This window comes from Eulemur rufifrons, chromosome 29, assembly GCF_041146395.1.
Source record: "Eulemur rufifrons isolate Redbay chromosome 29, OSU_ERuf_1, whole genome shotgun sequence".
Classification (NCBI taxonomy): Eukaryota; Metazoa; Chordata; class Mammalia; order Primates; family Lemuridae; genus Eulemur; species Eulemur rufifrons.
In genome coordinates this window covers 90,649,511-90,676,637 of record NC_091011.1, presented here as the reverse complement: position 1 = coordinate 90,676,637, position 27,127 = coordinate 90,649,511, and the positions used below count along the sequence as shown (strand labels likewise).

General features: G+C 41.5%; 2 protein-coding genes across 2 annotated transcripts in view; one reads left to right on the top strand and one right to left on the bottom strand.

The window, feature by feature from the left end:
• Positions 1 to 27,127, bottom strand: part of TMEM139 (transmembrane protein 139) — a 360,773-nt gene that overhangs the window by 58,702 nt on the left and 274,944 nt on the right. The window lies entirely within an intron of this gene.
• On the top strand, positions 125 to 26,769 carry TCAF1 (TRPM8 channel associated factor 1). The gene is made up of 9 exons (XM_069461820.1): positions 125 to 158; positions 6,410 to 7,043; positions 17,352 to 18,346; positions 18,632 to 18,729; positions 19,783 to 19,996; positions 20,272 to 20,511; positions 21,314 to 21,651; positions 23,454 to 23,704; positions 26,395 to 26,769. The coding sequence occupies exons 2-9, from the start codon at positions 6,424 to 6,426 to the stop codon at positions 26,402 to 26,404; spliced, it is 2,766 nt and encodes a 921-aa protein (XP_069317921.1). The 5' UTR covers positions 125 to 158; positions 6,410 to 6,423; the 3' UTR covers positions 26,405 to 26,769.

Here is a 27,127-nt window from a genome sequence, read left to right as displayed (position 1 = left end):
GGAGACTCTTAGGGAAACCCCTCCTCTCCTCTCGCTTTGGTCTCCTCCCCAAATCCCGGCTCGGCCGCTGGGTCACTGTTGTGCAGGGAAGCCTCTTCCCCTCTCTGCGCGGAGCCGTGTCCCTCCTAGCTGCCCCTTGGAAATTCCAAGGTGACTTGGTGAGTGGCCCTCTCCGAAAGCCTCGAAGGCCAGAGAAGAGGCTGGCGAGGGTGGTCTCGGCCTGGGTGTTGGGGGAGGGGGAGAGTGGGGGCGCGGGCGGACCAGTCCGAGTGGGTGGGCCTCGGGTCTGGGTATGCCCAAATCGGGGACAGAAGAGTCTCGCTCCCTTTGTATCCGTGTTTCTGTAGGTGATTTTTCTCTGTTCTCTCGGGTTCTGCATCGCCCCTGCCGCATTGCTCCTCCTCTCCGGGTTCTGACATCTGATGTTTGTGTGCGCTTGCTTTGTGTGGTCGAGTTACGTACGTACAGGCCTGGCCCAGAGAAACAGCATCTAATCCGTTTTTTTATCGGATGAAAATACCGTATCCCGGGGAGGAGTCAGGGCTTGCTCGAGGTCACGCAGGTAGCTGGTGACAGAGCATCACTTCTGTCCTACTAGCCTTTGATCTTTGCAAACACCGTCGCTGGGACCGAGATCTTCTCCTACTTGTACTGTTTCCTGGAGACAGGGGCTTGGGGGGGTGGGCGCGCGGAGGAGAGGTCAGGCTCCTGGAACCTCGCCTCATCCGCAGACCTCTGTGCCAGCCGCCTGGAGAATTCCCAGCCAGCGCGCGGACGCCGAGCTTTCCCCGCTGTTCCCCATCTCCGCAGCTGGCCGCCCCCACGCCTGCGGCCCCCTCCTGCCCTCCCCGACGTCACCGACTTGCTCTTTGCGGACTGGCTCTGGGCCTGGGAGGGAAGGCGAGGACAGCCAGGCTCCAAGCTTAGCCGGACGGCCCCTGGGAGTTTGGAACATCCTTTCTCACGTATTGTCTATTCGATAGAACACCCTCAGAGGCAAACAGCAAGGAGGACTCAGCACCCTGATTAAAAAACAAAACAAAACAAAACAAAACCCGCAGGTCTTCCCACTCCCGGGCTAATCCCCCTCAAATATGTTGTTCTCCTGAGAGTTACCTAGTGAGATGAATGGGCAAAGATGAGCGGGAGAAAGAGCCCCTGGGGACTCAGGAATTAAGAAGGAAGTGTGGTAAAATAGAAATAAGGAAACAGAGGAAAGCAAAATTTCCAATGCTGCTTACTCCTGTAGGGGTAGGGAAGGGATTGAATGGGAAGGGCCGCAAGAGGGGCTTCAAAGATAGTGGTAAAGGTCTATTTTTCAAGCTGGGTGGTAGGTAGGTATATGGGAGTTAGTTTAATGTTTTAGATTGTTTTATTATTTTACCATCTATATCCTTCTACATCCATTACATATTATTTTAGATGTTAATAGAATTAAACAAGTTTTAAGTGGAAAATAAGACTGAGCTGGGAATGTCTAGGACAGAATGAAGAAGAGATCGAACTAGCCCCAGTTCTGGCTTAGTAAAAGTTGATGGTCATTGGAACAGATATTGGATGTACAGGGAAAAAGAAACATTCATGGAAGGAAACCACCTGAAGAAGAGAAGACCTATGGAGTTTGATATCTGTGATATTGATCAGTTTTCAAGGTCAGGCTAGATATTTCCCGAAGAAATAATCCTAGGTTTGCCTTTATACCCACATCCATCATTCAGTCATCCAGCCATAGAGTACTTGTTCATCCACAGAATGAAACATATTCTCTGACCTCAGACACATTGAAATCAAACTATAATACAGGATAAGCATGGTGCAGTATCCAAGATGGCCCTCCACCCACTTTCCCTTCCTTAAATCTCTTAAGGGGAAAACCTTATTTAGGTGCCATGGTGCTGCTTGGTGATAAGAGTAGCTCTGCTCTCTTCCTGAGTTACAGGTTGTGCCTGAGTGCCTTCTGCCTTAGAGGTGACTTTTGTTCCAGCAAGCTAAAAGGGGCCAGAGTGGGCCCAGGGGAGAGAAAGCAGGAACCACGAAAAGTTAGGGAGAAAAATAAAAGGAATTTCCCCTAGGTTGTGTTCATCTGAATTCCCCAACCTAGGAGAGCAAACAGGGATTCAGGAATAAAAAGAAGGCATTTGGTTCAAAAGTCAAGCGTTAGAATTACTGATAGCTGGGTAAAGGGAGAACACGACTGTTGCAGAGTTCAAAGAGCCCCCACAGAGGAGGAAATCAAATTTATGTGGGAAAATGCACAACCTGATGGGAGATGAAGACTTTTTACGGCCAGTGAGATAGGATCAGTTGGTCAGTCTATCTCATCAGTTATATACTGTACTTAATCATCGAATGTGTTTACTTGCTTGATTGGATTTGTATTACCTCAGTGTTCTTTTTAATTGTAGTAGTAATATATACAACAATTCAAAGGATGCAGACTTGTATAAAGACAAAGAAAACTTCCCTTCCTAATGTAATCAATGTTAGCATGTTGAAGTGTAGCCTATAAAGATTTTCTGTGCATACAAAGCCTGGTATTTAATAGATACTTATATGTTCCCGGTGCTTAAGAATGTGAACCTGAGCACTAGATCTCCTAGGCTTGAATCCTACACCCACCGCTTACCACCTATGTGACTTTGAGGAAGTGACAAATTCTCTGGGCATCAGGGTTTGGGTTCTCCTTTCTTTTTTTTTCTTTTTTCTTTTTCTTTTTTTTTTTGCCCATCTATAAAATAATGATAGTGATAGTATATACCTCATGGGTTTGTCATCAGGATTAAATAAGTTACATAAACCACTTTTAATAAAACCAGGAACCTGGTAAACATTGTATTGTTAATACTACTGGTAGCAGTAGTACAATTTTGACAACTATTATCATTGTCTTTGTCCACACAAAAATGTGTTCATGTCCTACATATTATAGTGACTTGAAATTTCCACTTAAAATGTATTTAAGACATTCTGCTAAGTAGATGCTAAATAGATTTAACTCGTCCTTGAACTAGCTCAGAAAACAACTAATGAGACAGAAATGTGAGTTCCCTGCTCTGGGTGTGCTTGGTGTGTCAGCACTGGAGGTAGCAGAAGCCAACATAGAGGGGGACTGATGGGCAGCTCTTTAACGGGGTGCATAGGTAGGTGGCTAGGGGTCATGCCACAGGGTCTTACGCTGTGTATAATGGAGTATCTGGGGGCATGTGGAAGTTGGATATGTATGGGTTTGGGTTAGAGAGCCTGTACCTTCAAGAATCAAAAATCATTCTAGGAAATATTCGTTGTGAATCTATCTTTATTTCTAGGTTTTCATTTTTTATCTGTCTCCATTTGTAGTTTTGTGTGGCAGTTAGCATCCTTGTACATATGTCCTTAATACTTACTGCTGCTTTTATTTCTATAAGAAAGGTTATTAGAAGAGGGTTTGCTGGGTCTGAGGATAGGCACAGCTTTGAAACTGAGTTGGCACCGTCAGATTGCTTTTGAAAAAGAGTACAGACATTCTCTGTCCTTCCAGCAGACTGTGACAGTGTCCCCAAAGCATTTCCAACGTTGGACATTATTAGCTGCCTTTGTCATCTCCTTGATCTTTTCACCTTCTTCTTCTCCTCCTCCTCTTTCTCCTAGCTCTTTTTTTGTTTGTTTGTTTTACAATCTTATGGGCAACATACATTATATTTTCCATTGCTTGATTATTAGTGACATTGAGCATCTTTTCATAGAAGCAGTCATTTAAATTTCTTCTTCTGTACATATCTTCTCTTAGAAAGATAGTATTTCCATGGCTAGAAAGATGTGGGAGAGGGAACGGGAAGAAAAGAGAATGGAAAGAGAATCTGAAATGGAAGCAGGGCATGTCCAGGGATGCCAGGTGGCCTGGGAGATTCAGGGAAGAAGGCAGTAGGGCATAAGGCTGGGAAAGGTAAGAACATCCAGCCCAGTGGCCTCACACATGAACAGGAGGTAGTGAGATGGTCCCTGTGGGCGGGGAGGGGGGATTCTCTTCAGGGAAATAATATGGTCAGAGTGGTTTTAGAAGAATAAAGGTGGGAACAGATCCTGGGGACTTAGAAACTGGATTGGTTTAGTCCAGGTGTGAATTACTGAGGACCTAAACTAGGTTAAGGACAATGTGATTAGAAACCGTGAACAAGGACACTGACAGGACTTGCAACCAGCTGGATATGGGAACAGGAGTGAGAAGGGACAGGGACACACTGTGACCCTGTGCACTTTGCTGTCCAGGTTATTTGTGGACACCAGGAGGAGCAGGGAAGAGGCAAGCTTCTTACTAACCAAGTGTTCACTGCTTATATCTTCTCTATAGTTCCCTGAGGTAGGTAGGTAGGTAATGCTTCTGTTTAACTACTAGAAGCTTCAAGCTTATGTAATTTACCTTAGGGGAGCTAATTTGGAAGAAAAATAATAAGTTCAGGACTTCTTTAGTTTTAGAGACCGGCTATAAATGGCCAGTGTGCTCTTTCAGTAGGAATCTTAAACTTATTAGTCACGTTGGGACCAAGGTCTTTCATCCGTGGCCTGTGGAAGGCACAATGCTTATGCCAAGGACTTTTTCAAGGGCCCATAGAGATACTTGAGAAATAAATACAATAATAATTAGCATTAGTATTTAGTTTTGGCTCTAAAATATGAAAACTATGAAATGAGAATCAATGAATGCTCAATCCTAATGTTAGGTTAGATCTCTTTTTCACTTTGCAAGAAGTCTCTATTATTCGTACACTTAAATGGTTTATTCTTAACCAAATAATTATAACCATATACGGGTAGCTGTGTACATATACATAGCTATATGTAATTGAATGCTTATGAAAAGACATTTAACCTGTGTTATTTCCTCTAATCTTCAGGATAATCATATGTGGTAGATACTCTTTTCCCTATTTAATGAATAAGGACACTAAGTCTGCAATGTGTTGCCTGGGTCTCACGACTAGAAAGCAGCATAGCTGACACCGAAACCCAGACAGCCGTACCTCCAGAGCCTGAGCTTGTGATCAGTTTGTGTGTTACCTTGAGAGCGAGTGTGTTCTCTGACAAGGGAAATAGAGAAGAGAGGTACAAGGCAAAGATTAAAAACTTAAGGACTATTCAAATATTCCAAGAAGCGGTGAGGGAAGGACAGAAAGTAAGTGGTTCCAGAGGTTGAAGACAAAGAGTTTGGCTTGGGCCACACAGTTAGAGGTGGTGTGACGTCATGGACAGGAAGAACAGCGATGTCCAGTGCTGCTGAGCAGTCAGTGAGATGCCTTGGATGTCCTGATCATGAAAACACATCTGTCCTTGGTAGAACTGTTTCAGTACAGTGCATGCAGCAGAGATAGGACTGTAGTCATCCTTAGGGGGAGCTCATGGTGAAGAAGCAGAGATATTTGTGAGTTGACATCCCCAGACACACACAGCTTTCTCAGTTGTGCCCCAGGTACAAGTAAGAATCTGCCATAATTTCATAACTTGTTACTTTCTGCCTGTGGTCGTCTGAGACTTGCATTCAAGCCACAGAGGCTTCCACTTTCCTCTTACCAGCCTGTGACTTTGACCAAAGAACCTTCCCTGAGAGCCCAGACTTTTCAGACGTAGGCTCTGGATTCTCCACACTGAGATCAATAAGACCAGCAGGGAAGCCAAGATGCATGGAATGGGCCAGGGTTGCAGGGACACCGTGCTGCACCACTTTATGAGTTCGCAGTGGCTACTGTAACAAATTGCTACAAATAGGGTGCCTTAAAATAACAACAATTGATTCTCTCACAGTTTTGGAGGCTTAAAAGTTTGAAATCTAGGTGTCAGCAGTATAGTTTTTTTCTGGCAGTTTCAGGGCAGAATCTGTTCCATGCCTCTCTCCTAAGCGTCTGGTGTTTGCCAGCGGTTCTTGGCATTCCTTGGCTTGTTCACTCATCATTCTCGTCTCTGCCTCCATCTTCTGAAGCATTCTCCCCTGTGTATCTGTGTCTCTCTGTGTCCAAATCTCCTCTTCTTATAAGGACACCCAGTCATTGGACTAGGGCCCATCCAAATCCAGTATGGCCTCATCTTAACTTAATTACATCTGCAAAGACCTATTTTCAAATAAAGTCTCATTCACAGGTACAAGGAGTCAAGACTTCAAAATATTTCTTTGGGGGATACAATTCCACCCTCATCTCTCCCTTCTGTTTGTTTCATTATGTTAAAAAGTATCAAGTTCTCTAAGTTTGACCACAAGAGTTTAAGAGGACAGGGCACAGTGGGGTCCCCTGGACTGCAGGCTCTAACACAGAGTGCTTGAGTCCTTTCCCAGTGTCCGTTCTGTCTGCATATTGGGGAGAACCCCCCAAGCTAGTGGAGGAGTTTCTTTGTTTGGTTATCTATTCTTCACCAACCTGACTCTTTGCTTTCTTCCCTACAGAAACAAATAGAACCATGGCGACTCCCTCCGCTGCCTTTGAGGCCCTTATGAAAGGAGTGACAAGCTGGGATGTCCCTGAAGATGCCATCCCGTGTGAACTGCTGCTTATTGGAGAGGCCTCATTTCCAGTGATGGTGAATGACATGGGCCAGGTGCTCATTGCTGCCTCTTCCTACGGCCGAGGCCGCCTGGTGGTCGTGTCCCATGAGGACTACTTGGTGGAGACCCAGCTCACTCCCTTTCTCCTCAATGCAGTGGGGTGGCTTTGTTCTTCCCCTGGGGCTCCCATTGGTGTACACTCATCCTTGGCACCTTTGGCCAAAATCCTTGAGGGCTCCGGAGTGGAGGCAAAGATTGAGCCAGAAGTGAAAGACTCCCTGGGGGTTTACTGTATCGATGCTTATAATGAAAACATGACCGAAAAGCTGGTCCAGTTTATGAAACGCGGAGGGGGCTTGCTCATAGGAGGCCAGGCCTGGGATTGGGCCAACCAGGGCGAAGATGAAAGGGTGCTGTTCACATTCCCCGGGAACCTCGTGACCAGCGTGGCTGGTGTGTACTTCACTGACAACAAAGGGGACACAAGTTTCTTTAAAGTCTCCAAGAAGATGCCCAAGATCCCAGTCTTAGTTAGGTGAGTACTTCACCCCAGTGGGGAATTGGCCCCAGGTTAAAAGACAGAAAGGGTTCTATCTGCAGGTTGCTCCCAGAATCACAAAAGGGAATTGGCACCCAGATGTGGATTCACCACAAATCAACTAGATTTTAAAAAAAAAACCTTGGGACACGAGAGGGGCAAGGTCCTCATTGCTACTACTGCCTTCCCAGACCAGACCACTGAGCTCTTTGAGGGGAGGAGCATCTTACTGACTGGTACATCCCCAGGGTCTAGTTTAGTCAAATACACTGCTGACCCCAAGAGCTGCCACGGTTAATCCAGGAAGGTGCATAGGAGAAGGCTGCTTTCAGCTGAAATGTAAAGAAAAGGAAAACAGACATGAAGATCCCCATAAGCCAAAGTCTAGAGAGCTGTGGGAAGGGTTTTGAAATGTCCAGCCGGATGGGGTTCAGATGGAAACAGGATGTAGAGGATTTCAGAAGTTAAGATAGCAGAAAAGATGGTGCAATCTAGGAATTAGGAGAGGAATTTTATCATCAGAGATACATAGGAAAGAATGTTGTGCAATAGTCTTTAAATGCACAAATGCTCCACAAAGAACTTGAAAACACCCCTATGAAACCTGAATTAACCTAAGAGTCCTTTGATTCCCAGATTTCAGGAGATTTCAGAATTTTGAAAATTGAGTATCTATTTGAAATTGGCTCAAGTGAAAGTTAAATCCAGGTTAAAAAGCAGACAAGAAAACTGCCAAATTAAACATGCCAGTAAACATGAATATGCCTCCCCAAGTAGTTTGGAAAACAAACACATCCAAGCAGATATTAGTAAGTTTATTTATATCAAGGATCTGTACATCCTTGGAGGTCATTGCTAGTTGTATGTTAGGTGTATATAAAATGCTAATTATAGGTTTTATGTCAGGATCATGGCCAAGCATGGTAGGTAGGGGGAATATGCTTACGTAACTCATGCTTTGTGCTTTTTACTGTATTCTTAGGCATGTGTACTAAAATTGTATTAGCTGGTTTTCACAAAATAGACTTAGAAGGTAAGTGTAAGTGATATGATATGCCACTTTAGAAGAGCGGTTGCTAAATCACAATTCCGTTTTCTTTTGCTTTTTATGAACATTTTTTCTGTCTTCAATTTCAAAACACATGTTGGGGAAAAAAGAGTGAAATAATTCAGAAGTATATAAAGTGAAAAATGAGAGACTTCTGTTCTCCACCCACCCCCTCTGCCTCTACTAATTCTGTTCTTCTCCACAGAGATGATCACTATCACTACTAATGGTTTGGACTGTATCTTTTCTGATTTTTTCCTACATTCCTGTGTATGTATTGGGGATGGAGTTGGGAGAGCTGGAGGGATAGAAAGAGAGACAGAGAAAGAGACAGAGGTCTGTAGCTTGCGTTTCCACTTCATATATCCTGAGCATTTTCCGTATACATGTATAAAGATGTGCATCATCCTTTTGAACGACTATATAGTATTTCACAGTTGAATTGTTCATAATTCATTTAACCATTTGCCTATTACATTAATGTTATTTTGTATTTTTTCCCCTCAAAATAATGATACAATGAGTATCCTCACTATAACACATAAGCTTTATATACATCTCTTCATTTTAAATAGTTGGAAATTTCCTTTTAGAAACGTCTTATTTTGGAAAATTTCAAACATATACAGAAATAAAAATAAAACAATGAGTACACATGTACCATATCCAGGTGGTAGCTGGTATCAACTCATACCCCCGCACAGTCCCTCACCCTGTCAGTTTATTTTGGAGCAGATCCCTGAGATTGTACCATTTCATCCATAAAATAGTGTATCTCCAAAAAGCAAGGACTAATTTCTAAATACTGTATAACCACAGTACTATTATCACATTTTAAAAATTATCATTATTTTTCTGACCTAACAAAATGCCAATAACAATATCATTTTTGAGAGCATTCTGTATTGTTTATGTCCATATCTCTATACATGCCCTTTTGATCAACTGATTATTCATATTTTCCATGACTTAATTTTCATATAGTTGATCTAAAAGAGATTTCTAAAACAATTGTTGCATACTTTCACTGTGATTTTAGAATTGAATTGGCTTTTACTGTATGTATTCCAAAGCTATATTTTAGATTCATAAAAACAAATGAATTGTTTTCATGGTTTATACAATTTTGTCAGCATAAAATATTCTTTCTTGTATTTAGTTATTTTTCACCTTGAACTCTGTTTTGTCTAATATAATTGCTACTACTTTGTTTTGTTTCTTTGTTGATCCTTTTATTCTCTTTCTGTGTCTTTAAAAAGTTATATCTCTTAGTATAAATCTGATTTTTTAATCCAATCAGAGAGCCTCTATCATTTGCTAGGTAAATATAATTCATTTATGTAATTGAGGAAATTGATGTTTGTTCTAGTTTCTATCATCTTGTTTGATGTTTTCTGTTATACATTCTTGTCACTTCTTTTTGAAGTCCCCTTTATTACCTTTTGATTGAGTAGTTGACTTTCTTTTTCCATTCTTGCTGTTTGGAAATTATATGTAATTTTTGTATCTTTCTTCTAGTTATTAATTTTTTCCCAGCTCTTTATTTAAAATTGTTCACACTTACAGAAAAGTGGCAAGAATAATACAATGATCAGCATACTCTTTACCTAGATTCACCAGTGGTTAAAATTTGTCATATGTGCTATGTAAGCACACATATGAACAGCTTATTTGGCCTGTTTGAGAGTAACCTACAGACAATCATGACACCTCACACCTAAATACTGCAGCATATACATGTCCTAACAACAAAGGCATTCCCCCATATACCACAATCCGATTGTCTCAATTCAAAAGTGTAACACTGACACAATCCTGTTATCTAATGCCCATGTCAGATGTTTCCAATTGTCCCCAAAATATCTTTTTTTTAATTTCTTTAAAATATAGGATCTAACCAAGTATCAGTGTCATGTTTCTTTAGTCTCCCTTAATTAAAATAGTTCCCCCGTTGTTGTTTTTTTTAATCTTTCAGGATATAAGTATTTTTGAAGTAGCCAGTCTAGTTGTTTTGTGGAATACCCTTTAGTTTGGGTTTGTTTAATTATTTTCTCATGATTACACTCAGTTCAAACATTCTTGGCAAGAGTACTACATAGGTGATATTGTTTTCATCACAATATGTCAAATCACAAGGCACATGAGGTCAGTTTATCCTATCATAATTGGTGACATTAAATTTGGTCATTCAGTTAAATTGGGGTTTGCCAGATTTTCCTGTCATCATAGTACATTTCCCCCTTTTTAACTAATTTAATCTATAGCATGACAATTTGAGACTATGTGAATATTCTGTTGCCAACAACCTTTCACCCAGTGGTTTTAGTTTTCATTGATGATCTGTGCCTGAGTCAATATTTATGAAAGTGATTACCTATTTGTACCACTTAGGTAGCTCCTGATCCTTTCTTCATAATTCATTTCAGGTATCACCTCCTCTAGGAAGCCTTCTCCCACCCCTCCCATTCTGATACATATGCCTTTGTTTTGTACTCCTATAGTAACCTGACAGCCTAGAGTTTGCCCAAGTCTAAGCCTAGATTTACTTGTAGCTTTCTCCCAGAACTGATTGGCATCTTTCTGGAAAGAACTTTCCCCGCCTTCACATCTGTGACTAGGTTTGTGCTTATTCTTAAATTAGTTTATTTTAGTATCACTCTATATACTCATGGATCCTTTTTTAAAAATCAAATGCATTACAATGTACTTATAGCCAGTATTTTTGAAGGTCAAATTGTCCAAAATTGGGCAAGTTAAAGTCCCATTAAATTATCTCCTGAGTCCTTTGATATACCCATCAGTTTTTTCATATTTACTTAATTTCTGGCACAAAAAAATGTTGAAAGTTTATATTTTTTCTTTTCTTATCCAAAACCTGGAGAGAGCTATTTCTTAAAGGAATGCTAGCTCCTTTTCATGGTTAATGGGATTTAGAAACCAAGATCTAAGGTATGCTCATTGCTGTTGGATTGTCATCATTTCTGGGCCCCTCAGAGGACAAAGCTGATATAGATAGATACAGATGCAGATATATATAGACAGACACACATTTTAATCATAAATTCATACCAGTACCCCCAATTTTAATCCAAAACCACAGGATTCTTCTCCTTCGCTTGTTCCATGTTTGTGTTTTCCTTCTCCCATAGTGAAAATCTTGGTTCAATATTTACTCAGTCCCGTAACACACAAAATAGCTTCATAATTACTGTACCCATATTTTTATTAACAGCAAACATACTAGATTGTTTTTTTCCCTCAGAATATACCACGCTGAGCATATAAAGTCTAAGTACTGTGTTCAAAAGTTACATGGATTACTTTTTTCATTTGGTCCTATTTTTGTTCCACTTAGGTTTTTCCTCATATTTATTGATTTAATTTATTTTTGGAATGTGTTAACTATTAGCATAGTTACAACAGCAGAATACACATTCTTTTTATGTGCATATGAAACATTCATGAAGATAGACCATATGCTATGCCATAAAATTAGTTTTGGCAAGATTAAAAGGATTGAAGTCATACAGTGTATATTCTGATCACAGTGGAATTAAATTAGAAATCAATAATATATCTTGAAAAATCTCTAAATATTTATAAATTTTAAAACACTTCTACATATTCCAGAAGTAAAGGGGGAGATTACAAAGAAAATTAGAAAATATTTTGAATTGAATAAAAATGAAAGTACAACTTATTAGCATGTCAAAAATTGTGAAATGCAGTTGAAACAGTACTGAAGGGAAAAATATGCCTTTAAATGTTTTTATTAGAAAAGAAGAAAAGTTGAAACTCAAGGGACTAAATTTCCACAATAAGAAACTAAAAAAGGAAACTTGAATTAAACCCAAAATATGCACAAGCAATAAGGAAATAATAAAGATGAGAGCAGAAATCAGTGAAATAGGAAGTACAAAAACAATAGAGTAAATCAGTAAAAGCAAAAGCTGGTTAGTTGAAAAAAAATCAATAAAAGTAATAAACCTCTGTAGACTGTCCCTGACGATCAGAGGCTCAACACGAATTGTGAATTTCAGGAATAGAAGAAGAGATGTCAATACAGATCCTACAGACATTAAAAGAATAATAAAAGAATATTATAACAACTTCATGCCAACAAATATGACCTATGTAAAAAATTCTACCAAAAAAAAGTGTAATAATTGTCTTTAACAAAGTTGTAGAAGACAAAAATCAATATACAAAAACCAAATCCATTTTTATATGCTAGCAAACAATTGGTAATTGAAATTAAAAATATAACAGCATTTAAAATAGAACTCAAAATTATGAAATACTAAGGGTTAAATTTAATAAAATATGTCAGAAGACCTGAATGCTGAAAACTACAAAACATCACTGAGAGAAATTAAATAAAACCTAAAGAAATGGAGAAATATACCATGTTGGTGGATCTGATTCTCTCTATTTTAATATGTCAGTTTTTTTCCAAATAACCTATAGATTCAATGCGGTCGTAACCAAAGTTCAAATGGATTCTAAAATTAGTTTACAGATGAAAAGGAACTAACAGAGTCAAGTCTATTTTGAAAAAGAACAAAGATGAAGGACCTACCCTACCTAATTTCAAGACTTTCTTCTTTTTTTTTTTTTTTTTTTTTTTTTTCCTTTCAGAGTATATTTTTCTTTTTTTTTTTTTTTTTTTCAATTTAGTTTTACAGAATCAAAGAGTCTAACAGTATATCTTGTTAGATACAGTATGTCCTCATAATGTATACATTATTTCTTGTACAATGATATGAAATAATATGGGAAATATTCATGATAAATTATTAAGTGAACAGTGCAAGTTAAAAACAATAGTTTCATATTTTTTTCCCCACCCCCCCTTTCCCGAGTCAGCACCTTCAAGTGTTACCACTCCCCAAACGGTGTGCAATGCACTCATTGTGTAGGCATACCCCCATCCCCTCCCCCACCCCCCACCTCAGTCTAAGCTGAAGTGATCCAAACACTGTGATGCTGGGATAGACATGCAGATCAGTGAAGCAGACTAGGTAGTCAGACAGACCCACAAATTTATGTTCAGTTGTTTTGTGACAGAGTCGCCAAGGTAATTCAATGAGGAAAGGACGGTCTTTTCAGCATGTGGTTCTGGAACAACTGGATACCCTTATGGACAAAATGTGACATCGTGACCCTTACCCCACTGCACACAAAATAAGTACTTTAAAATAGATCTAGACCTAAATGCAAAAGCTAAAATTCAAAAAATTCTAAATGAAAGCATAGGAGAAAATATCTATAACCTTGGCCTTTGTAATCTTTGCCTACATAGAACTCAAAAAGTAAATGAACCATAAAAGGAAAAGATTGATAAGTTGAGCTTTATCAAAAAATAAATGTAGTAACTCCTATGGTTCAACAGACAGTATTAAGAAAACAAAAAGGCAAGCTACGGACTAGAAAAAATATTGCAATACTTATATCTGACAATTCAAGATACATAGAGAACTCTCACATCCCAATAATAAGACAACCAGTTTTTTAAAAAGGCAAAATATTTTAACGGACATCACAAAAGATGGTATATGGAAGGCCAAAAAGCCTGTAAGATAATTCTCAACATCATTAGTCTTTAGGGAAATGCAAACTAAACTCACAATGAAATACCCTACACCCACACCAGAATGACTGAAATTAAAGACCCACTATCCAAAGTGTTGACAAGTATGTGAAGCAACTGGAACTTTCATACCTTGCCAGTGGGAATATAAAATGACACAACCACTTTGGAAGACAGTTTGGCATGTTTTTATAAAGTTAACATACAACTTAGCCATTTCATCTCTAAGTATTTATCCAAGAGAAATGAAAACATGTCCACACAAAAACTTATACATGAATGTTCATGGCAGCAAGCCCCAACTGGAGACTACCGAAATGTCCATCAGCAGATGAATAGCTAAACAAAATGTGGAATAGCCACAAACAATTAGCTACAAACAAATAGCATAGTATTCAATAATAAAGGGGAGAAATTAATGATAAGCTCAACAGCATAGGTGGTTCTCAAAAAATTATTCTGAGTGAAAGAAGCCAAACTCAAAAGAGTACATACTTTATGATTGCATTTATATGAAACTTTATAAAAGATAAATTTAACATATATGAATAGAAAGCACATCAGTGGTTGCCTGTGGCTCTGTGTGGGGGCTGGATTGACCATAATCGGACAAAAGGTAGCTTTTTGGTGTGATGGAAAAGTTGCATATTTTTATTGTGGTGGTGGTTACTCAGGTGTATAAAAACTTCACAAAAATCATCAAGATATATACTTAAAATGGATGAATTTTAGCACATGCCAATGAAGGCGATTTTTAAAAATTGGCAGATTTAAAATTTCAACACCAATTAAATGACTAAAATCACATAAGTCTCATTCTTTTCCCTACTGCTTGTAATCTGTTCCCATTCATGCCTGTAGGTACAAAGTCTTATTAGATTTCTTGATTCTTCTATGTTTCTTTTTGTAATAAGCATACGTGTGTAGCTACATATAGTTCAAGTATGTCACAAAGTTAGCAACTATAAATAATCTTTTGAACCTTGCTTTTTCCTTTTATGTTTGAATCAACCAACTTACTATTTTTAATTTATTTTTATTGTATATATTTAGGGTGTAAAACATGATGTTTTGATGTACATATATATAGCAAAATGATTATTATAGTCAAACAGGTTTAACTATTTATCACCTCTCATCCTTATGTGTGTGATAAAAGCAGCTAAAATCTACTTTGTGAGCAAAATTTCAGTATACGATGCATTGTTGATGGTCCTCATGCTGTACATCAGATCTCTAGGCTTATGCATCCCACCAGACTGCAAATTTGTACCCTTTGACCTACTTCTCCCCATTTCCTCTCCCTCTCCATCCCTGGTAACCACTGTTGTTCTACTCTCTGTTTCTATTTATTTGACTTTTTTTTTGAGATTCCATATATAAGTGAGATTATATAGTATTTTTCTTTCTGTGACTGACTTAATTCATTTAGCATAATGTCCTCCAGGTTCATCTTTGTTGTCCCAAATGGCAGTATCTCCTTTTTTAGGGCTGAATAACATTTCATCATTTGTTTATCCATTGATGAACATTTAGGTTGTATTCATATCTTGGCTGTTGTGAATAATGCCTAGCATGAGAGTGCACATATCTCTAGGAGATACTGATTTCATTTCCTTTGGGTATATACCCAACAGAGAGATTGCTTGGTCATATGGTAGTTCTACTTTTAATTTTTTGAGGAATCTCCAAAGTCTTTTCCATAATGGTTGTACCAATTTACATTCCCATCAGCAATATGCAGGATTCCCTTTTCTGCACACCCTTGCCAACACTTACCTCTTGACTTTTGATAATAGCCAACCTAACAGGTGTGAGGTGATATTTCATTGTGGTTTTAGTTTTCATTTCCCTGATAATTAGTGATGTTGAGCATCTTTACATGTATTTGTTAACCATCTGTATGTCTTCTTTGGAAAAATGTCTATTCAGTTCCGTTGCCCATTTTTTAATTGAGTTATTTGTAGGCTTTTTACCATCAAGTTGTGTGAGTTCCTTATATATTTTGGCTATTAATCCCTTATCAAATGTATGGCTTGCATATATTTTCTTCCAGTCCCTAGGCTGTCTTTTCACTTTTGATTGTTTCTTTGGCTGTGCAGAAGCATTTTAATTTTATGTAGTCCCACTTGTTTATTTCTTGCTTTCATTGCCTGAGCTTTTGGTATGGTATCCAAAAAAATCATTGCCAAGGTCAATATCAGGAAGCTCTTCCCCTGTGTTTTCTTCTAGGAATTTTATGGTTTCAGGTCTTATGTTTAGGTCTTTAATCCAATTTGTATTTGTTATTTGTTTATGGTGCAATGCTTTTTTCAATTACTATATCTTGGTAGTTATTTTTTGACAATATTTAGAAATTTTTCTTATTTTTTTCTATTAATATAATGGTATTGTACTCCATTCTGCATAAACCATAGTTTATTCAGAATCTCTACTGTGTGGGCATTTATAAACAGCTTATTATAAGAATTAAAACACATTTTTCCATTTAATTTTATATACACATTTAAAGTACTAAAATAAAAAAGGAGGTTTTTTCTTAAATTTTAGAGTCACCAAATCAAAGGTAGATTGTCTAAGATGTTACTTGAGAAAAAAAAATGTCACAAAACTAGAACATTGTGGCTAGTTGGCCAATGACTTCTTCCTCTTGTTAGGCTGGTGATCATGGGAAGCAGTATCATAATCACAAATGGCTTGGTCAGCCTGGAATCAGAGCAAGAAGAGCTAGTTGAATGATTTTAATGGTTAGTGCTTCAAGGAGTTGGAGAGTTATCTCCATGAGTAGGGGGGTGCTTTTATCTACCTGACTCCATTTTTTGTTGTTGTTTCCTTATGGCCACCTCTGACCTTACATTTGCCACAGCTTTACCTAACAAAAGTGGTAGAACCAACTCTGGAATTGCAAGCTTATAGGGGCCACTCCACCCCATATCCCCAATAATCCCACTGGGTATCCATGCTCTGTGTCCCATTTAGGGCTTGTCGATATCCTGAGGTCTTCTAGGGCTGGGTTCCCCCACAGACAGCAAACAGCTGGTGCTGAGCAAAACCCTGTAGCATGGATGTGCATCACTCCAATTGGGCAGGCGGTGTATGAGTGCAGTTCTAGATGTAGACGATCAAGTCCTCTTGGGTTCGGGTAACCAGAACGTCTCACTAGAGTTTAGGCCAGTCAGCTCCCCTGCCCACCTTTTGAGATAATAATGATTCTTCTGTAGCACAACTAACTTAGCTTTCCATAGACTTTATCTGTAGGAAATTAGCTGCATGAAATTTATACACAAGACTCCTTATAAGGAGAAAAACATGAATTCCCATTCCATTTTTATATAATGTTTAAAGGGCTGAAATAAACATGAACTTAAATCTAGAATATTTAAGATATAATATTGGGCAAACACACCAGACTGCCTTTGCAATTTCCTTTGGAGAATTTGTGCTCAGAGAACGAGTAAAGCAGAATTAATGCTGAGTCCCTCTATTTTCCCTCCAAATCTCCATACCCGGTGAGGTCACATCTGCCCACTTTGTCCTCCGGTAAGAGCTAAAAATAACAATATTAGCAAAGCTGACATATCTTTAGTGCCTACTGTATGCCGATCACTGTTCTAAGGGCTTTCTATAGAGCCATTCTTCTGATAGAGAATGCCTGTATCTTTTGCAGTTGTGAAGATGACCTCTCCGAGGACAGAGAGGAGCTCCTGCATGGGATTTCAGAGCTGGACATCAGCAACTCGGATTGTTTCCCATCTCAGCTGCTAGTGCATGGGGCTTTAGCCTTCCCCCTGGGGTTAGATTCCTACCATGGCTGTGTCATAGCGGCTGCCCGCTATGGCCGGGGCCGGGTGGTTGTCACTGGCCATAAGGTATTATTCACTGTTGGTAAACTGGGCCCCTTTCTGCTCAATGCTGTGCGCTGGCTGGATGGGGGCCGTAGAGGCAAGATCGTGGTGCAGACAGAGCTGAGAACACTGAGTGGCCTGCTTGCCGTGGGGGGCATAGACACCAGCATTGAGCCCAATCTGACCAGTGATGCAAGTGTCTATTGCTTTGAACCCGTGAGTGAAGTGGGGGTCAAAGAGCTGCAGGAGTTTGTAGCAGAGGGTGGCGGACTATTTGTGGGAGCCCAAGCCTGGTGGTGGGCCTTCAAGAACCCAGGAGTGTCCCCTCTGGCTCGATTCCCAGGAAACCTCCTCCTCAACCCCTTTGGCATCAGCATCACAAGCCAAAGCCTCAACCCAGGGCCCTTTCGTACTCCTAAAGCAGGGATAAGAACCTATCACTTCCGCTCCACCCTGGCTGAGTTCCAGGTTATAATGGGCAGGAAGAGAGGAAATGTGGAAAAGGGCTGGTTGGCAAAGCTGGGCCCTGACGGCGCAGCTTTCCTTCAGATTCCCGCGGAAGAGATCCCTGCCTACATGTCTGTGCACCGGCTCCTGCGGAAGCTGCTAAGTCGGTATCGGCTCCCAGTAGCCACCCGAGAGAACCCTGTTATCAATGACTGCTGCAGGGGTGCTATGCTTTCCCTGGCCACGGGTCTGGCCCACTCTGGAAGTGACCTCTCTCTGCTGGTCCCAGAAATTGAAGATATGTACAGCAGCCCCTATCTGCGCCCCTCAGAATCTCCTATCACCGTTGAAGTCAACTGCACCAATCCAGGTAAGGGATGGGGCTGGGAGGGAGCTCAGTATTATGGGCACAGGGTGACTTCAGCAGCTCATTGCAGGGGTCTCATTACCTCCAGAGGGCAATCTCCATCCTTTGCCGTGTACTGTGGAGAAGGCCGGGGTTGGGATTTTAGGTACTGTTTGGAAAAGTTGAGTAGGGGCAGCATGAGCGGGAAAGAAATGAGCAGAGGTCAGGACAGGTCTCTGGAAATGCGGAGTGGGGATGGGATCACAGAGGAGGGATGAAGTCAGCATGCCCTTTCTATGCCTTTGGCAGGCACCAGATACTGCTGGATGAGTACCGGGCTCTACATACCTTCAAGGCAGATCATAGAAGTCTCGTTGCCTGAAGCTGCTGCCTCTGCCGACCTGAAGGTAAGGCTGTGCCCTGTCTCACCATTAGACATGGAACCCAAAGGCTCCTGCTTGCGCAGTCAGCATCGTATTTGATTCTCATAAAACCCTATTGGCAATACAAGGCAGCTATTTCTACCCCTATTTTAAGGATGAGGCAACTAAGGTGCAGAAAAGCTTATTGATTGATATAAACATACAGAGCTAACACATTGTTGAGCCCAGGACTCAAATCCAACCTACTCTAGCTCTTAAGTTTTGTGCTTTTGATTTATGTCATGGAGTAGGGAATAAGAGAGATACCAAATGGAAGGGTCCCTAGCACACACTAGGCATTCAGTAAATCTTAGTTCACTTTCCATCCCCATGTACATTTCCCACAGTAGCACAAGGTCTTTCTGACTCTGGCTGCTTCCACATGACACCAAAGACTATTCCTCGATTGCTCGGTCCCCCTTCTGCTCTGTCACTTTCATATACACACGCTCTATTGCAAAATTAATTTATCATCCTGCTCTGTCCCCTTTGACAGTCACTGTTATGGTTAGGGTCTATTTTGTGCCTGCTTCCATTCTGGAACTGGTTTAGCATAAACCCAGGGAAAACAATGCCAGGGTCCTACCAAGTACCTGCCCAGGAAGGGGGCCTTGGAGAGCAGGGAGGAATTGAATCAACCCCCCACTACCTCAGCTGGCCACACTGCCTCCTACTGGGCCCTCTCTCTAATCAGCAAAAGGCAGGGTTCCCTCTGTCTCAGCCCAAATTCCAGAAACACCACCATGGAATACACAACCAAGGACTCTGTCTGTTACAGAGGCACCAAGGGGCCGTTTGTGGGAGTCAGTGCTCCTCAGAATTGGCCTTACAGGTTACACCTGGTGCTCTTCACAAGCCCTTGGGAGAATGTTTGCACATAATGACCTCAAGGAATGCTACAGTTGCAGGGTTTTATCAAGGCCGGGCTTGCATGGGGTCATGGTTTAATGACCCTTGCTGAGTCCTCACCTCCTGGCCTCTCCTCTCCCACCCACACATGCCCCGTGGTGACTCCATGGGGGGCTCTCTCTGCTCCAGATACAAATTGGCTGCCACACGGATGACCTGACCAGGGCCAGCAAGCTGTTCCGAGGCCCCCTCGTGATCAACCGGTGCTGCCTGGACAAACCCACGAAATCCATCACCTGCCTCTGGGGCGGCCTTCTCTACATCATCGTTCCTCAGAGCAGCAAACTGGGTTCTGTGCCCATCACCGTGAAGGGAGCCGTGCATGCTCCCTACTACAAGCTGGGTGAGCGGAAGCCCTGGGGTGCACCCTGAGGGAGAGGGAGGTGACTGGGCGCTGTTTGGTATAGAAGGAGAGAGACACATCAGTGGAGGAAGGGGGGTTGGCTTCCTTATATGCAGCTTGGGGCCACCAAGATAAAGACCAGACCATATCCTTAGGGGCTTCATAGAAGAAGGACAGAGAGGAGGGATACAGTTGTCCTCCTGGAGCCCAAGTTTATGTTGTAACTTATGGGATTTGGGAAAGTGTGTCTCAAGCTCCATGGCCTCTCTTCCTAGGAGAGACATCCCAGGAGGAGTGGAAGAGGCGCATACAGGAGAACCCAGGGCCCTGGGGAGAGCTGGCCACAGACAACATCATCCTGACGGTGCCGACCGCAAATCTCCGTACTCTGGAGAACCCGGAGCCACTGCTCCGCCTCTGGGATGAGGTGATGCAGGCCGTGGCCCGACTGGGAGCCGAGCCCTTCCCTTTGCGTCTGCCTCAGAGGATTGTTGCCGACGTGCAGATCTCAGTTGGTGCGTGCTCTGAGCCAACCCTCCGTGTGTGCTGCCTCCAAGTGCCTCCCTTTCTTTCAGCACCCATGCAGTGGTCAGCAGAAGGGTAAAAATGTTCTGCTAGCAAGACATAGGGATGTAGTCCTTGCTATTTAAAGGGAAAGGAAAAAATGTATATAAGAAATAAATTATAGTTTAAGTCAATGTGTCAAGAGATGTCATCAGAGACATCAAGAGATGTCACCTGAGATTCCACAGGTGTCTGTTGGAGAACTCCAAGGAGTGGATAAAAAAGGTGGAGGGCCTTGACCTAGATCAGAGTGGTTGGGAGAGGAAATTGTACAACTTCGAGAAGGCATTGCCTATGGGTCAAGGAGCCTTACAAAATGAGAGGGGCATAAAGACATTAAAGACCCTCATTTTCTTGGCTTACATAGTATCTATGTGGCCAACTCCATATCTAAATAATGAGAGGGGGTCCACCCTCAAAGGGTTGTGAATTTTGATAAAAGAGTTTAATGACACAGGTTCACATGGATAAGGCATCCTCATAAAAATAGAAAAATTGGATGGTAACATCAATGACTCTTTGTAACCTGCATTCTCTCCCGTAGCCACACCATTTCATATTTCAGGTCTGAGTGAGATAAAGGCGTTCTTACAGAATGAGATGGTAGGAAGGAAGCCTGGGAGGGCCTTCTGAGCATTATGGGGTTCTGGAAATTGCCTTGGGCTACTGGGTATTTTGAAAGAAGCGATACAGAGAATTTCGTGAGTTGGGTGTGGAGGAACCCTAACCCTGTCTTCTTCCTGCATCTTCTAGGCTGGATGCATGCAGGGTACCCCATCATGTGTCATCTGGAGTCAGTGCAGGAGCTCATCAATGAGAAGCTCATCAGAACCAAGGGGCTGTGGGGCCCTGTCCACGAGCTGGGCCGCAACCAGCAGCGGCAGGAGTGGGAGTTCCCCCCGCACACCACCGAGGCCACCTGCAACCTGTGGTGTGTTTATGTACATGAAACGGTCTTGGGCATCCCTCGAGCCCGCGCCAATATTGCCCTTTGGCCCCCAGTTCGGGAAAAGAGAGTCAGAATCTACCTGAGCAAGGGTCCCAATGTGAAAAACTGGAATGCGTGGACCGCACTGGAAACGTATTTACAGGTACTGGGCAAAGACAGGGGGTGATGGGAGCCCTCTACTGTGGGAACCACCGGGGCAACATTGTTCGGTGCTGGTCTAGTGACCAGGAGATCTCCCACTGCACCTGTGTCCCACACTAAGCCACAGGAGACCCTGAAAAAGCCCCAGTGTGACAGTCCTGTTTGATGCTGTGTCTCAGTGTATTGCTTTGCGTGACCCTAAGGTGGACTCAGTAGCCTCAGCTTCACCCTCCGCCCCACAGAGATACATGAGGGTGGATGGAAAGCACTGGGAAAGATTAAAAATGGTAGAGGCAAATGTAGTACTATAAATACACTTGCTTCCTCTGGTTTTAAAGCCAGACATACCTGAGATTAAAGCCAAACTCTCCTACTTAATTGCTATCTAAAACCAAACAATCCTCCTGCCACACACACAATACATGCGATATGTCCTGTTTTTTCCTTAGATGAATATACCATCTTCTTCTTGTGACTTGGCTGTGCTTCAGACTCCACCTTGTGTAGGCAATCCAGGATTCCTCCCTGACCTGGACATGGATGTTGCCTTTGCCTCTAAACTCTTGTTCTGTGCCCTAGTTCTGCCTCCCCAGTCCCTGGAGCACTTCCTGGCACACTGTGGAGAATTTTATCACCTTGAATTCTGGAACTCAGTCTCAAGCCAGGCATGCTCTATTCTGGTTCTTCCACCTGCTCGAGTTCCTCTCTGTTCATTCCCACTGCCGTGAGAATGATGGGAAACAGCCAGGGAGGCTCTACTTTAACCTTTACTGCTGCTTTGTGCCAGGAACAAAAGTTCCTCATCAGTGAAATAAAGTTGGCCTTGGTCTAGGGAACTGTTCAAGTCCCTCTTAACTCAGGCTCTGTAACCCTGGTTAACATGGGCTATTTCCAATAGCCTCAGGGTGGCTGCCTTTTTCTAAAATTGTAACTTACTCTTTTTTTTTTTTTTTTTGAGACAGAGTCTCACCCTGTTGCCCAGGCTAGAGTGAGTGCCGTGGCGTCAGCCTAGCTCACAGCAACCTCAAACTCCTGAGCTCAAGCGATCCTCCTGTCTCAGCCTCCCGAGTAGCTGGGACTACAGGCATGCGCCACCATGCCCGGCTAATTTTTTCTATATATATTTTTAGCTGTCCATATAATTTCTTTCTATTTTTAGTAGAGGTGGGGTCTCGCTCTTGCTCAGGCTGGTCTCGAACTCCTGAGCTCAAAGGATCTGCCCACCTCGGCCTCCCAGAGTGCTAGGATTACAGGCGTGAGCCACCGCGCCCGGCCGTAACTTACTCTTAATTCTAGCTACCCAGACTGTCTCAGTCTTCTGCTTCTACCTGACTCACTTTTTTCTCCAAAGACCATTTTAGTAGCCTTGCAAATGGACACAGACCTATGCTTAATAAGGATTTCATTGTCAAGATAGGGGTAGGAGTTTCCCAGTTGTTGGGGTTTAACTTTGCAACTATGAAAGATAAGTTTTTCTACTTTAGCCAATTTTAAGTCCTTGTATACTGTCCTATCACTTCTTTCATGATCTACTGAGATATATGAATGATGATACTGGTAGTAAATACTGGTCAGAATCACTGTATTACCCCAGGCCTCACTGATTAAGTGTCCACCTCATGCCAAGCACTGTGTTAGCCCGAAGGCCCTTCTTAAGATTAGAATGTGGGGGGAGCAGAGTGTGAGGCCAGTAGGAAAAAAGAGGAGAGAAGCTCAGTGAAAGATATGAAACTGATGTGTAAGGGGTTAAATACATTTAACTCACTTGTTATAGTGTTTGTTGATTTTTCTTTCTCTTTCCAGCTACAGGAGGCCTTTGGGTGGGAGCCCTTCATCCGTCTCTTCACTGAGTATAGGAACCAAACCAACTTGCCCACAGACAATGTCGACAAAATGAATCTGTGGGTCAAGATGTTCTCCAACCAAGTGCAGAAGAACCTGGCTCCGTTCTTTGAGGCCTGGGCCTGGCCTATCCAGAAGGAAGTGGCTACCAGCCTGGCCTATCTGCCTGAATGGAAGGAAAATATTATGAAATTATACCTCCTCACACAGATGTAAGGAGTGCCCATCGAGGTGGCAGGTAGAGAGGTTTGGGGAGGTAGGCAGAGATGGGGATTCACTCCTCTACCTCTGCCTCCTAGGGTCTGGCCTTGTCCTCTTAGCTCACTGCCCCTGTACCTTATTACTGACTTCTGTCTCTAGGAAGTGGGTTAAGAACATAGCCCAAAGTAGAACCAGAGTTCCTCAGGAAGAAGGCCTCTGTTTATGAGTCTTGTTTCTCTGCTCTCAGCTGTCAGATTCCCTCCTGACCCTACATTGGCCCATTTCTGAGAGCTTTGGCACCTGTTCCAATATCAACCCTTGATTCCCCATCGTGGGCCATATCCCATAGCGGGTGGTTCTCATCTTGACATCCTGAGAACTCTCTCTGGCCTTTTATTTTTGACCAGTTGTTCCAAAAACCTGACCATAGAACTCAAGTGGAACACAAATTTACCATGAGAACTAGATAGCTCCCTCATGTCTCCTATATTTTATGTCTTGAGTAGTTTTCAAAGTGCTTGAAAAGCAATCTGGTATAATGGGAAGAGGCCAGAATTAGGGTTAGCTCTTGGGATAGTCATTTCATCTTTGCACTCCCATTTCCTGTGTGTGAAATAGGGATAAAAACCCCTGCCTCCCAGGTGATCTTGAAGGTTCAGATTGATAATTCTGAAGAGGTTTGTGAGCTCTGCAGTGCATGCCATCTAGGGGGTGGTTCTATTTTCTCCTGGTCCATAGGATAATGAGCTTATTACTTCCCATCCTCTCCATAGAGCTTAGAGGTGGAGATCATCATCTCTATGAGAGATTCCCCATATCCAAATCCTGGTTTTTTTCACCTACTAGTTGTATAACCTGGGCAAGTCCCTTAACTTTTGCTGTGACTCGGTTTTCTCATCTATAAAATGGGATCTATTTCATAGGATTATTGTGAAGATTAAATTTTATGATACCTCTAAAAGTGATGAGAACAGTAGCTGGCAGTGAGTAGGTGTTGAGAAAATGTCAGCTGCCATTATTATTATTGAATTAACTCAATATCGTTTGAGAGCTAGGCTTCACTTTTAGGTGTTATTTACAGAGGCAGTCATAGTTAATTATATTCTATCCTCCACTTTATATGGCAACCTCTGGATTCTGGATTCTGGGATGTTGGTTTATGAACTTTATGAAGGAAAAACACTAAATTCACGATGGGAATTTTCAAAGCTACTTAGGTTTTGGTCTCTTTACCTAATTCTATCTTTCATATCAAATTCCTTCTTTGATTAAATCAAGAGTGAAAGTCTTGCAAAAAACCAGAACAATTCCATGGCAATGTTTGTCCTTTGCAAACAGTAGGTATCTAGCTTCGTGATGGTGTTTCTGTTTCTGTATTGACACAGACTCAAGACACAGTCACTCACAAGAGTTACTCACCAGTTTGGCAGCAGAAGTCCACACACATAGAGGACTTGACTTTGGAACAATTATCCATAGAGCTGACCCAAACTTCATTTAATTACCTCACAGTCAAAGATTCTCCTAAGTTTTCTTCTAATTGTGTTTAAAAGAAATTCCCATTCCTTTATAGTCTTAACTAGAGTTGGGTCCCTAGGGTTGCTGTTGTGTACATCTAGCCAGTTTCCCTTTAGCTCCCTTCTTTTGATTAAATTATTTCAGTATGCCATTTTATTTGCATAATTGGTAATGGGTGGATATGGAGTCAATAAGATTTGAACTATATCATATTTTTCTTTGGATTTCTTTATTATATTCTTAATCCTAGAATTAGTTCCCTTTATTTCATGACTATCTATTGTCTAGGTGCTTTAAACATAGATGTTGAGTATTCATTCAACATTAAAATAATGGCTATCAATTATGATGTGTTGAGTACGTGCCAGCTATTGTACTGTTTCCTTTATATAGATTGTTTCATTTAATCTTCACAATAATTTCATGAGATGGAAACGATTATCACTCCCATTTTATGAAGGAGAGAACTGAATTTTACGTATATGAAGTAAATTATCTAGGGCTATATTGCTAATAAGTGATAGATCTGGGATTTGAACCCAGACACTCTGATTATAGAATGGACATTCATAACTACAGTGCTTTGTATGACCAAATAAATGAGTAAATAAATAAACCAACCAGCAAACAGAAGGGCTGCTATGTCCCTACTTGGCAGAGCTTTGGCTGCTCATATTTATCCTTCACCTAATGTTTTCCAAACAATAAAATTCCTTGTTTATCCCAAATGCCAGTTCAAAGGAAGAATTTAATGTAGGCTCCCCAAGTGCTTCCCAGTAGACACTGCTGGGGTGAGCCTTTTAGCATCAGCCAAGTCATTTAGGCTCTGGGTTATTCAAGTTTCAGTCATTCTCTTTAGAGCACCATGAAAGCATTTTCTTTATTGGATTTTGAATTATGGGCTATTTTGGTAAAGTTCCTGACTCCCAGGGGTCCCAGACACTGCGTGTTCACAGAAAGGAAATTACCTCCTCAATCTTTTAGAATAATACTTGTGTCCATTCTTGCCCTCTTTTTTCTTTCTTGCCCTCAAATTTTAGCAATACAGCCTAATAGTACAGCCCGGGGATCTTTTAAAAATATAAAGTTATTCATGTTACTCCCCTATATAAAAGCCTCCAGTGGGATTTCCAATTTAAGATGATGGACTGAACATGTAAGTTTACCTCCCCTCCTTCCTCAGGCCCCACTGAAATTGAAGTCAAGAAATGCAAAAGGAAATTGACACATCTCAGCAAAGAAAATTGAAGGTATTTGGTTGTAAGTGGAGAAGATCTCAACACATTTCTGGAAGAGAGAAAGTGGATGAAGCATGATAATGAGTGAATGAGTGAAGGTACCTTTCAGACAGAATATAAGCTGATCTGAACAACATAACCCCAAAGAGACTTGAGACCTAAAAACTTTATCTACTAAAGAATTGCAGAAGTTGTAAAATTAAACCCCATCCTACTCTACCCCTACCCTTGTGCAGAGAACACAAGCAGCCTACTATAGGTTATCAGTTAAAAATTTGTTGTAGTTGTTGTTGTTGTCGTTTGTATGAAGGAATTGAATAAACTGCCTGAAGAGAGGTAAGAGTTGGTGTTCCAGAATAAAATTCCTCCTTTTGTGGAAATTAGTGGCCCCCAACCTGTCAGCTAATTCTCTCATGACAGTTTAGACCCCTGCTCAAGTGCCCAGTGCCTCCAGGCATGAAGAAGCTTACTGGAGTAACAGACCTGTCCATACAACAGCAAAGGAAACCCACACCAACGCCTATAAAAGTTAACAGTTACGTGGATCTTAAATGATCAGCTAGGAATTCCCATAGGTGGGGGGGAGGGAAGAGCAGGGAAGAAGCATTAAAAAAAGAAAATCACCAGATGGTATTAGGGGGTTTCAAAATATGACAAACTCTGAGGGTAACAAAGTTA

Coding starts and splice junctions, on each gene's coding strand:
- TCAF1 (XM_069461820.1), top strand. CDS start 6,424: ATGGCGACTCCCTCCGCTGCCTTTGAGGCCCTTATGAAAGGAGTGACA. Junction 18,347..18,631: donor AGTCAACTGCACCAATCCAG/GTAAGGGATGGG, acceptor TGCCTTTGGCAG/GCACCAGATACTGCTGGATG. Junction 20,512..21,313: donor CGACGTGCAGATCTCAGTTG/GTGCGTGCTCTG, acceptor TGCATCTTCTAG/GCTGGATGCATGCAGGGTAC.